The sequence below is a fragment of the Orbicella faveolata genome, unplaced genomic scaffold, assembly GCF_042242905.1.
Source record: "Orbicella faveolata isolate gen_17 unplaced genomic scaffold, um_ofav_v1 contig_13, whole genome shotgun sequence".
Classification (NCBI taxonomy): Eukaryota; Metazoa; Cnidaria; class Anthozoa; order Scleractinia; family Merulinidae; genus Orbicella; species Orbicella faveolata.
In genome coordinates this window covers 5,519,193-5,531,711 of record NW_028301540.1, presented here as the reverse complement: position 1 = coordinate 5,531,711, position 12,519 = coordinate 5,519,193, and the positions used below count along the sequence as shown (strand labels likewise).

Below are 12,519 nucleotides of genomic sequence, written 5' to 3'. Positions count from 1 at the left end.
CATACAAGCGTGACCGTGGAGTTGAACTAGGGTCTACCGAGAAACAACACCAGCTAGTGGTCAGAGCGGGACTTGAACCCGCGACCTCCAGATTATAAGTCTGGCGCCCGAACCTCTCAGCCACGCTGCCTCTTCCTCCTCTGTTTAATTCAGAGACAAAATAAATACAAGCATATCTGACCAGAGTGTACCTTTGAAGGAAAGGAAGAAAAACTGCTTGAAACGCTTCATTTAAAAGTTATAGACTGAGAACGTTTTCAGATCGAAGTCAAATTGTGAAGCTTTAAAATGTTTGTATCAATGCTCTTGTTGTAAGTAGCTGGTAGTTGTAGTAATTGAGTTGAAGCATGTTGCAGTAATTTGCAGCAAGGGTGGTAATTTCGGCGAAACAACTCTTTTCAACATGAAATGCGACATTTTTACGCCGCAACTTGCAAGACAATATTGCTCTGACCACTTACCTTACTTAAGTTTATTCTTATAAAGGCAAAAAGGCTGTTACCCTACCTGAGAGAACGCGCCGTTATTTTTATTCTGAGCCAATGAAAGTTACAGAGCACTTCACTTTTTAACTCGTCCCATCTTTCGCTGCGCATCAGATGAACGGGAAGTTCGTGTAGTTTTCTCAAATTGTATCTGCCTTTAGACAATATCAGAGGTTGTCCTGAAATACTCGCCAAGCGCACGTGTTTGCCATGAATGAGAGTCGTCTCCTTCGTGTTCTCCGCTGCACAAAAAGGAAATAAAATTGTTCTAGACCTGCTAATTTTGCGCGATTATCGCTTTTTCCACTAACAATATTAAGCCTTTTTGAGATCTGTGATACAAAAGTTACATTTGACAGTCGCTGCTGCCACCTAGCACGATAGCAATTGATGATAGTTAATGAAGGAAATCAACGTTTGATGAGTAACAGCTTCATGTTTGGTGTTTGGGAATAAAAGGCACCCCTTTCTATTACTCCCCATATAACCTCTCTATATTATGATATCATGTGAGCTGAATAAAGATTCTACGTATCCATAAAAAACCCCTTAGAATTCAACCAAATAGTGTGGTGTGTAGTGCCAAAAAAACTTTTAACATGGCTGTTTATATCAAGGCGTGTGACAGAAACGGCGAGTTTCAGTGTTTCCCTGTGGCCAGTCATTAAGTGCTCATTGTATCCCCTAGCATGCTTAACAATGTAATGATCTAAGGAGAAATTAGATGTTGAACCATCTCACTTACCTACAAAATTTCTTCCCAAGAAATAATCGGCAATTGCGCTGTGCAAGCGCTTTCTCTCAGACGAATCTGACAAGTATCTGGCTTGTGCAGCTTGAACAAACTGACGGTGATACCAGCAAGTGACCTGGGCACCATCCGCCCCCCTGTCCACCAGGTATGAGGCAAGATCCGCCCTTATTCTGACCCACAGCAGGGGGGGAAGCCTTCTGATGGGAGGGGTCCAGTACTGGAACACATCATGGAGGAGGGCTTCATCACACGACAAGATGTCCTCGAGCTCGTTTGTCGTCAGACCGCGAGACGCTGGCAGAACACAACAAAAGAAAAAAATCTTAGGGTCAAATGATCGTACTTTGTGAACTTTCTGTGGATTAAACCCTAGGTAACACCATTTGAAGGAAAGCTATAACGAACGCGTTCATTGCTTTGCACAAAGTGGTTCCAACCTTTCAGTCTGTGAATGGAGCTCCAGTGTATGACTACACAAATGAAAGCTATCGAGCAATACTTTCATGTGGTACTGTTTATTATGCTGTACAAGGTGGTTCCAACTTTTAAGTCTGTGGATGAAACCCCAGTGTGTGACCATTACAATGACAGCTTGTGAGCAGTATTTTCACGTGGTACTGTTTAATATGCTATACAAAGTGGTTCTAACTTTTAAGTCTGTGGATGAAACCCTAAGACATGACCATTCAAATGAAAGCTATTGAGCAGTACTTTCACGTGGTGCTGTTTATGCTATACAATGTGGTTTTAACGTTTATGCCTGTGGATGAAATCCTAGCTATTGAACAACTATAAAAGGTTCAATAACTTACCAGCTGTCAGGTATCCCAGTGCACTTCGTACTAGGACCTTGCCATGGCTTATTTCAACCCTCTCGAAAAGTTTGTCAATAGCCTTCCGTATCGTTGTCTCTAAGGAAGTCTCACTGGGCGTGGAATAAGACCTCCACAGACGCGTCTCATCGTACGAGATTTTTAGAAACAAAGGAAGGGGACATTGTTTGAAGGCATCCTTCAGCACCTGCAGCTGATGTTCCTGAAGGACCCTTTTCTCGGTGTTGAGCCATCTGTTCAAAATGGTAGACACGTCAGTTGAGGACAATTCAGGAATGGACACAAAACACTTCGGATCTTTGAAAAGCGCCTGCAATTAAACAAACACACGGTTTAAAGCTGTAGACCGCATGATCATGGCGGAACAAAAAAAAAATAGAAAAGTTAACCCGCAAATTAGAAAAAAAGCAATTCAGCTCTTCCTAAGAAAGAACTCAGTGCGCGCACTCTACCATGAAAATCCTCGTGATATTAGCAGCTCGGTTAGATTCGAATAACCTTTAATATCTTTTTCGTTTGGTCGTTGTGAAATTTTATCCCAACTGGCCGGAGGTAAACCAGTCGGCTATTTACAAGCGTGACCGAGGATTTGAACTCGGGACTACGGTGAACTGAAACCAGGTAGTGATCAGAGCGAGACTCGCACCCGGGACTGCTTGATTGCGAGTCCGACGCGCAGACCACTCGGCTACGCTGCCTCCTGCGATCGTTCAGTCCTGTTTGGAATTGACCTTCACTGGTTTGAAAAGTCACCACAGTTCGTAAGGTATGTTTTACCTTCCATTTTGTTTTCATCACTTGCTTCCCGCTTCAGTAAACGTTGACTATGCTGACTTTATCTCTGTTAGTTCGTCTTTCCAATTGAAGTGACACCATCAAGTTTACTTTGTTTTTAACATCTTTTTCTGTAATGGATATCAAGTTACAAAGTAACCTTTCAATGCTGGCATACCTTAAGCGTAGGAAAACACTTGTACTCTTCATCAGGCAGGGTTGACACAATGAACTTCACATGAAGTGGAAGTTGCCTTGGAAACCAAGTTAACTTCCTTGCCCCGTCAAGAGGGGAGAGCTGGTCAAGAGAGTCAAGAAGGATCACCAATGGTTGTTCCTTCGTAGCACTCGACAAAAAGACGGGAAACTGATCAAACACACCCTTAGTTGACTGAAAAAAAGCAAAATAAAATCAACACAGTGTGAGAAACTTTCAATCTGCGCTTCCCAGGGATTGGATCGGAGTCATACGATATTATTTTCAGCAATTATGTCATCTACTGGATCCCTGACAAACAAGAATTCTTCAAGAATCAAGAATATGTTTACAAGTCTAAAGAGTGGAGGGAAACTAGCCATCAACTACATTGATCATCTTGCCCCTTTTTTATCCAGCGCTTTCAAGGAAGTCAATCCCTAGAACGCTGAGGGAATTTTTGAGATGTTTCATTGCGAAGAGAGGCCCAAGATTGAGCAATACTGTTCCTTCGCCGGATTCCATATCACCAAGAGTTACGACACGCACAGCGTACAGCTGGTTTTCCAAACTATCGAGAGCCTTCTAAACTGGATTTCGTCGACAGCACACGGTGTTTCTGATCCTAAGCTTGTAACCGAAGAACGTTTGCAAAGATGTTACCCTACTCAAGCCGAGAAGGTAAACCTCCATTTGACTTCAGAGGAAGCAAAGACGAATCAGGTGTTCGTCGACTGGTAGTTGTCAAGTTAGGGAGAGACAAATACAGTAGTCCATAAACTTTCTCAGACTTAAGGTGCTTGACGTGGAAAATTTTGTACATTTTCGACAATATTTAAACATAGGGATTTTTTTCACCCAAACTTCACCCAGCATAGTCAATCGAACCCAATCGAACTGTATTTCAATCGAACTCAGTCGAACTAAATCGAACTTCCCAATTAAATATTCGTCCTGCAATCTGTTCTCAGGTGTCCAAAGTTGATACAGGGTGGCATTATCAATCCATCAGAGCGCAAGGCTTAAACTTTTTTAGGTCTCTAAGACGCACACAAAATGACGTCAAACGCCGTTTCATGTACTGACTTATTACACAGTATTAGCAATGTTGTAATTTCTCTTCAGTTGCCTCATTTCAATTACGTGTTTCGCTTCCTTTCGCTACATAGGTATGAATGTTCACGCATACGTTACACCAGGGCGGAACCTGCGTGAGCACAAACAATTACATGGCCATGAATTAAAGCTAGTATGGAACGTAAACTAAGTGTAAACTTTAGTGTTCGAAATGTTACTGCAATATTCAACACCAAAACCTTAGTTATCGTGTAGAAGAGCAAAGCTGTATTTTAAATACTGCAGCCTGTTGACTAATGTTTTGCCTGTGTCATTCATTATCTGTTTCACGGTTAACTAGCTAAAATAAATATCAAGATGTAAGCTGAGAAACGTAGTATTAAAAGTTCATTGTAAAATAATAAGCAACCCATATACACATAAAATTATGTAACTGTTTCCATGTGAATCAATATACTATTTTTGAGTCGATGTAATATACATTCAAACAGTCATTAACTAAAAGTATACGAGAAGAAATTTGCAATTCAGATATTATTCTACGTTCTTATGATTTCATGCATAAACTGTTTTTTTATTTGTGGTGCCCATTGTGTAAGGGTCAGGATCAAATTGCGCGAGGACTCTTGACCTGAAGTAAACTACACGTGTCTGGCAGGTAGGAAAACAGATATTCTTGAGCTAATTGTTCAAAAGATGGCAAATTCGTTCAGCTACAACGCAGCACTCGGCTACAAACAGAGTTCTGTTTCCATTCAAAAGGTAGACGGTAAGATGTTTATTGAATCTGATGTTTGTCCTCAAGCTGGAGACGCCATCTTGGATTTAGGTTGCGGTACTGGAGAGCTGTCTGCATATCTCGCTGAGCTTGTAGGACCCGAGGGAAAGGTTGTAGCTGTTGATCCTGACAAGGAACGAATTCTACTGGCTCAGCAGTCTTACGGTGAAGTCAAGAATCTCTCGATTATGGAAGGAAGCGCTTCAAACTTCCCAGGGATTGGATCGGAGTCATACGACATTATATTCAGCAATTATGTCATCCACTGGATCCCAGACAAACATGAAGTCTTCCAGAATATGTTTACAAGTCTAAAACGTGGAGGTAAAATAGCCATCCAGTACAATGATCATCTTTTTCCTTTTGAATCCAATGCTTACAAGGAACTCAATCCTGAGAACGCTGAGGAAATTTATGAAATGCTTCATTGCGAAGAGAGGCCCAAGATTGAGCAATACTGTTCCTTAGCGGGGTTTCATATCATTGAGAGTTACGACACGCAAAGCACACAAGTCGTTCTTTGGTCTATAACACACGGTGTTTTTGATCCCAAGCTTGTAACCGAGGAGCGTTTGGAGAGATATTATCCGTACTCAAACCGAGATGGTAAACCTCCGTTTGACTTCAGAGGAATCAAAGAAGAATCCGGTGTCTCTCGATTGATAGCCGTTAAGCCACAATGAACAGTGAAGCGTAACTGTTGCATGTACAGATAATGGGCCTTTTTTTACTGTCGGAGACTTCGTGTTTCGTGCGTGTTTCTTTGTGGTTTTTATTATAAGTCTAGACATCATGTCAAGAGACAATGGACATTTAGTGACAGACTTTGATCAACCCGTTTTTCTGATTATCACCTAGCAACGACCAATCACATTGTCTAATGAAATAGTATAAAGAGAAACATTTATTTCGTGCATTCAGAGTAGCTATTACACGCCCGTTGTAACAGTGAAAGCTAAGAGAAGAGATTAAAACGTGTGTTAAAACCCAAACGACTTTATTGACTGGGGCCTAGTTAGATTACCGAGTGACTAACCCTAGTGAACGGGGCTAAGTTCGCGAAACGTGGCACCTCCGACGGGACATACCGAGGAAGGATAAGGACAACTTTGTGAGTATTTTTAGTCCTGATCTTCTGTTCGAACGTCTAAAGAAGAAATGGAAGCGACTGAGAAAGCGCTGGACATCAAGCTCACGCAGCTCAAAATGACTATCGGGAAGACGAACGCCGTCATCGAAGCAGGAAAGGCAGAGTCTATCGAGAGGCAGCTTTCGACTTTAAGGTCCATCACTGCCGAAATAAATCGTATGCGACTGGAAGTGGAAGCGAAGAAGATCGAAGCCAAAGAAGAGATGACCGAAATCGAGACATGGAACGCCGAGATTGACGCGCAGTTAGAGAAGGCAGACCTCGAAGTAGAGAAAGTGCTCAAATGGATCGAAGACCGAAAAAGAGAAGCACAAGCGCTCGTCCAGGAAGAACAGCTTAAGTTCCACAAAACGAATCTAGAGATACAGGCAGAAATCCAAACTGCGCCACACCCCCAACAAGCTGCGACGGCCAGCGACATGCAAGCAAAGTTACCGAAGCTTGTTATTACTAAATTTGACGGTAGCTTCATGGACTGGCCACGATTCTGGGGACAATTCTCAGAAACGATCGACAAAACAAGTGTGGCAGCGATAACCAAGTTTTCGTATTTAAGAGAACTCTTGGACACTAAGGCGAAGCGCACAGTCGAAGCACTCCCTTTCACGCCCGAAGGATACAATAGGGCGAAGAGTATCCTGCTGGAGAAGTTCAGGAAGGAGTCTGAGATAGTCAAGGCCTATACGAAGGAAATTTTAGATCTGCCTACACTGCCCAATGGAAATCCGAAGAAAATCTGCGAATTTGGCGAAAAGCTAACGTATTGCGTGCAGGCATTGCAGACAATGAACAAACTCGCGCAAGTCAATGGGATGGTTTCGATGACTCTAGACAAGTTGCCAGCAATTCGCGGAGATCTGGTCCTCAACGACCCGGAATGGGAGAAATGGGACTTCACACAACTGTCCGAGGCTATTCGTCTGTGGATAAGAAGAAATCCGGTGGATACAAGCCAACGCGAACGTGAACAAGAACAGCAAACAGCGAAACGGAACTTACGCCCATCAAGAATTTACCATGCGCGTCGCGACGCCCATTTGAAGCCCCGCTGTTGGCCTTGCGTTTACTGCGGTGAAGATCACAGGGTAGCAGAATGTACAAAAATAACAAGTGTCGCTGATCGCAGACAAATTCTCCTTAACAAGCGTCTATGCTTTAACTGCACCACAGGAAACCATCGCGCCATCTATTGTAAAAGCAGTTCTGCCTGTCAACACTGCCACAAGCGTCACCACACGTCCATTTGTAATATGCCCGCCCAGGAATCTATTAACCAGCCAACGCCTGCGAGAGGAGTCGCCTTGACTACAAACCAAATTGGAGAAGGTTTATTCCCTGTCATCGTGATAGAAGTCAGTGGCATTAAGTGTCGAGCGCTCATCGATTCTGGAGCCGGGAGCTCATACGTTTCCGCAAAACTGATCGAACTACTTCGCATAAAGCCCACTGATGTCCAGACAAAAACAATCGATATGCTAATGTCCTCAAAAGCTGCCAGACTCGAAACTTACGATCTAGAATTACAATCTGTCGACCATCAATTTTCGCTGTCAGTCAAAGCAACCAAAGTAAACAAGACAGAACTGTTGTCCATTGACAACCCTAATTATCGCGCGCTAATTGAGAAGTACCCACATCTGAAAGGCGTAAATGTCAACGACAATGATACGAAAGCGTCTTTTCCGGTCCACGTGATACTTGGCAGCGGAGAATACGCCAGGATTAAAACGGAAACCAGGCCCAGAATCGGACAAGACAACGACCCGATCGCAGAACTGACTAAGTTTGGATGGTTCCTAATGTCCCCAGGGAAAGAATTCGACAAAAACATTATGCTTTTCACCCAGACAAGTCAAAGTAACTACGAAGATCTGTGCAGATTAGACGTCTTGGGATTGCGTGACATGGCAGACCATGATCAGTCAATGGTGTTTGACGAGTTTAAGGAACGATTGACACGCTCGCCAGAGGGCTGGTATGAGACCACTCTCCCGTGGAAAGATAACCACCCAGAACTGCCGTCGAACAAGGAAGGCAGCTTGAAACGACTAAAGAACCTAAGCAGAAAACTTCAGCGAGAGGGACTAACGGAGCAGTACGACGCGATAATCCAAGAACAACTGTCACAAGATATTATCGAGAACGCCCCCCCTGTGTCACAACCGCTGAAAGAATTCTACATCCCGCACAAGAGCGTGATACGCAAGTCCGCCGAAACTACAAGAATGCGCATCGTCTACGACGCCTCAGCCCGAGCGACACCTGATGCACCATCACTAAATGATTGCCTGTACCCAGGACCAGCACTACAGAACAAACTATGGGACGTACTTATTCAGCAGAGAGCCTACCCAGTAGTCTTAGCGGGGGATATTAAGAAAGCCTTCTTACAAATCCGAATTCACGAGAGTGAACGAGATGCCCTTCGTTTCCACTGGCAAACTGATCTGAATTCAGATGTACAGACATATCGGTTCACGAGAGTTCTGTTTGGTCTCGCGCCATCACCATTTCTATTAGGCGGGTTTCTTGAATGCCAACTTGATACCTGGGCTGAAAAGTACCCGGAAGAAGCGGAGCGACTACGTCGAAGTTTCTATGTAGACGACCTGTTGACAGGCGGTCAAGACGTGCAGCAAGCACAAACACGAAAGAAGATAGCGCAAGAGATTATGAGTGACGCTACATTTGAGTTGCACAAATGGCACTCAAATCATCCACAGCTAGAAGATAACCCCCAGTCTACATTGAGAGAAGACAGCGCCCAACCTGCATCAAGCGAAGATCAGACCTATGCCAAACAACAATTACTAGTCAAGACAAGTGAGTCCAAACTATTGGGCGTAAAGTGGGACAAGTTCCAAGACACCATCGCCGTGCAGTTCCCAAGTACAAGTGGCGCACCGACAAAACGTGAAGTCTTAGCCAAACTAGCGAAAGTCTACGACCCCCTCGGTCTGGCATCCCCTACTACACTACAAGGGAAGCAAATCTATCGAGAAGTGTGCGACTGCAAAGTACCATGGGACGCAGACATCCCAGAAAACCTTCGAACACGCTGGCAGAAATGGGAGCAATCACTGCCGGCGGAAGTAACCACAAGAAGACCCTTAGCACCTTACCAGCAACCAGTTATCTCGGTTGAGTTGCATGCGTTTGGAGATGCGTCAGCGTACGGGGTCGGAGCGGCGGTTTATTCAGTCGTACGCCAAGAAGACGGAATCACTCAAACCCTGGTTGCGGCAAAAGCAAGATTAGCCAAGAGAGAACTTACCATCCCAAGGTTAGAGTTAGTCAGCGCGCACATGGCTACCAATTTAGTTGTCAACGTCCAAAACGCACTGAAGGATCTACCTGAGCCGACGGTTTACGCTTGGCTGGACAGCACCGTCGCCCTTCACTGGATTATAGGAAATGGCCAGTACCGACAGTTCGTCGCCAACCGCGTGCAGAAAATTAGACAACATCCACAGATCCAGTGGAGGTACGTACCCACTGTTGAAAACCTAGCAGACCTAGCGAGTCGAGGAGGCCAGGTGACTAACGCAAAGCTCTGGTGGAATGGCCCAACGTGGCTGCGGGATCCTAACGGTTGGCCAGAGAATCCAGTTACAGTGAAAACCCAAGCTTCCGAAGAAGAGGCGAAAGTTATTAGAGAAGTACTCAGCATGGCAAACGGAAAACCTAAACAAGAACGAAATGTATTCGACGAACTCCTCGAGCGCTACGATCTACGTCGAACTCTGCGCATCCAAGCCTGGGTGCGCCGCTTCACCACCAATAGAGCGCGCAAGGGACCGCTAACTAGCGAAGACATACAAGAAACAAAGAATTGGTGGATAAGAAGAGTCCAGTCCCAAGAAGCGCAGAAGTCTCACTTTGAACAAACGAGACGTGAACTCAACCTCATTCCAAATGCCGACAAAGTGTTTGAATGCCATGGCAGAATCCAGGGACAGTACCCAGTTTATCTACCAGCTGACAGCCTATTCACCAGAAAGCTTGTACAGCGGATTCACGCAGAGACCTTACATGGAGGTGTGTCCCTCATGATGGCAGCGATTCGTGAAGAATACTGGATCCCGACCCTAAGACAGCTAGTAAAGGCTGTACGATCTGCGTGCTGGGGCTGTAAACGTTTCAGAGTCTCACCCGTAACAGTTCCACCCCCTGGACCGCTACCCACAGACCGTACCGTAACCCATGGCGGAGCAGCCTTTGAGGTCATTGGGACCGATTTCGCAGGACCAATATTGTACAAACTCACCCACAAACGCGAGGGAAAAGCATACTTGGTGATATTCTCGTGCAGCCTATCGAGAGCAGTACACCTAGAACTAGTTCCCAACTTAGCGACTAGTACGTTTATTCCGTGCCTCAAACGCCTGATAGCTAGACGAGGACGTCCAACTATCATTTACTCTGATAATGGTAGCACGTTTGTCAAGGCAGCCAAGTTGTTACAGCAGGTTAGAAGGGACGAGCAATTACAAGGTTTCCTCGAGTCCCATGACGTAAGGTGGAAATTCAATCTGAGCCGCGCCCCTTGGTGGGGTGGCCAATTTGAACGCCTAATTGGAGTAGTAAAGAAAGCAATGCACAAGGTCATCGGGAAAGCCACCCTTTCCTGGAATGAATTGACCGAAGTACTCCTAGACGTGGAAACGCAGGTTAATCGTCGTCCACTCGGTTACGTTGAAGACGACGTAGAATTACCCATCCTGACACCAGCCAGCTTTATGTTCCAGCGAACCAATCAGCTTCCCGAACTGCAGACCTGGAGAATCGAGGATACAAATTTGCGAAAACGAGCCAGATTTTTGCAGACTTGCAAAGATCAAATGTGGAATAGATGGCAACGTGAATATCTGACAGCCTTGAGAGAGCGTCACAACCTTGTCCACAAGACAGCTAACCACAAAGTCAGAGTTGGAGACATAGTGTTAGTACGATCTGATAACAAGAATCGAGGGAAGTGGCCACTCGCTTTCGTCCAGCAGATCTATCCAGGACGTGACGGCCATACTCGTGGAGTTCAGCTGAAAACCAGCAAAGGAGTGATAGAGCGTCCTGTTCAACACCTCTACCCCCTAGAGTTGCAGTGTGAACTTCCAGTAGGAGCTAGACAGCAATTGAACCCTGACGCGAAAACATTCAGACCAACAAGAGCTGCGGCCGCGGCAACTGCAAGAATCAAAGAGATTACCACTAATGAAGAAATCGAACAATGATGAACTTAAATCGAGTGATCGTTGTAGAACGTTTCATTTAGCTTGAAATCGCCTAGTAGTTTTGTTTCAGTCTCCAAAGTAAATGCACCCTCGCATGCAATGCTGCATTGGGGGAGTGTGTCGGAGACTTCGTGTTTCGTGCGTGTTTCTTTGTGGTTTTTATTATAAGTCTAGACATCATGTCAAGAGACAATGGACACTTAGTGACAGACTTTGATCAACCCGTTTTTCTGATTATCACCTAGCAACGACCAATCACATTGTCTAATGAAACAGTATAAAGAGAAACATTTATTTCGTGCATTCAGAGTAGCTATTACACGCCCGTTGTAACAGTGAAAGCTAAGAGAAGAGATTAAAACGTGTGTTAAAACCCAAACGACTTTATTGATTGGGGCCTAGTTAGATTACCGAGTGACTAACCCTAGTGAACGGGGCTAAGTTCGCGAAATACCGATGATCACTTCTCCGATTTTTTCATCCGAACGAAAAATAAGTCTCACCGCTCAATTTTTTAAAAATCCAGCCGTTAGTCGTGACAAAAATTGGAAAATTTTAACTGTTAGCCGTAAAAAATGTTAACCCGCCGTAAAATAATTTAACCACGAAAGCCGGAAAGTATTAAAGGGGTGGCGAATGGTCCTTCAAAACCATGGCAGAGTCTCGCAGAATTTTTCGAATTTCACGGATCTCGCACACGGTCTCGTTTTTTAGCGGTTTTATGCGTCTTGCGGTCTCGAATTTCTGCTAAGGTTAAGCCGAGAAAGTCTCGAAGTACCGATTTCAGTTCTTGACACTAAACGTCTCGAACTCGCATTTAAAACACTGAAGTCTCGGTCTCCCAATTGAAGAAGTCAAAATGTCTCGTTCTCGCAAAGAAAAACGCTAGTCTCGCCTTCTTGCAAAGTCTCGCATTTATCTTTCGCCAGCCCTAATTTAAGGTGCACGTCGTGACCTGACAACATTGTTATTTCAGGATGTCGCATTTCATTTCTGATTTGATATTTCAAGTCACGTGTATTAAATAAACATGCCTCTCTGCTCAGCCATTCTTTATTTGTTAAGATGGTTTCCGCTGAACTTTGGAGAAATAATGGGAAAAATAAAGTTACTAAAAATACCCCGTAGCAAGCATGATAATATTTTGAATACAGTTGACATGAACTTATCGAGACTTAGCTCTCAAGCTCACCCCGCGAGAGAAAATTGAATTTAAAGTTATCCATATTTCAACTACAACA

At 44.4% G+C, this 12,519-nt stretch overlaps 3 protein-coding genes and 1 pseudogene across 4 annotated transcripts in view; 3 read left to right on the top strand and 1 right to left on the bottom strand.

Moving 5' to 3' along the window:
• The window catches only part of LOC110047945 (NACHT and WD repeat domain-containing protein 2-like), a 33,023-nt gene that overhangs the window by 7,086 nt on the left and 13,418 nt on the right, over nucleotides 1-12,519 (bottom strand). Inside the window, exons 12-15 of the mRNA XM_089284242.1 lie at nucleotides 3,025-3,237; nucleotides 2,052-2,382; nucleotides 1,231-1,533; nucleotides 508-727 (exon numbers count right to left, since the gene is read on the bottom strand). Of these exons, the coding sequence (XP_089140368.1) occupies nucleotides 508-727; nucleotides 1,231-1,533; nucleotides 2,052-2,382; nucleotides 3,025-3,237 (1,067 nt within the window). The remainder of the gene's footprint in view (nucleotides 1-507; nucleotides 728-1,230; nucleotides 1,534-2,051; nucleotides 2,383-3,024; nucleotides 3,238-12,519) is intronic.
• On the top strand, nucleotides 3,282-4,557 carry LOC149114731 (uncharacterized; annotated as a pseudogene).
• On the top strand, nucleotides 3,938-5,889 carry LOC149114730 (arsenite methyltransferase-like). 2 transcript variants are annotated; one of them, XM_089284246.1, is made up of 2 exons: nucleotides 3,938-4,777; nucleotides 4,882-5,889. In XM_089284246.1, the coding sequence occupies exon 2, from the start codon at nucleotides 4,894-4,896 to the stop codon at nucleotides 5,578-5,580; it is 687 nt and encodes a 228-aa protein (XP_089140372.1). In that variant the 5' UTR covers nucleotides 3,938-4,777; nucleotides 4,882-4,893; the 3' UTR covers nucleotides 5,581-5,889. The 2 variants fall into 2 exon arrangements, with proteins under 2 accessions (XP_089140372.1, XP_089140371.1); XM_089284245.1 differs by having other exon boundaries at nucleotides 3,940-5,889.
• Nucleotides 6,014-11,657, top strand: LOC149114729 (uncharacterized). The gene has a single exon (XM_089284243.1). The coding sequence runs from the start codon at nucleotides 6,056-6,058 to the stop codon at nucleotides 11,276-11,278; it is 5,223 nt and encodes a 1,740-aa protein (XP_089140369.1). The 5' UTR covers nucleotides 6,014-6,055; the 3' UTR covers nucleotides 11,279-11,657.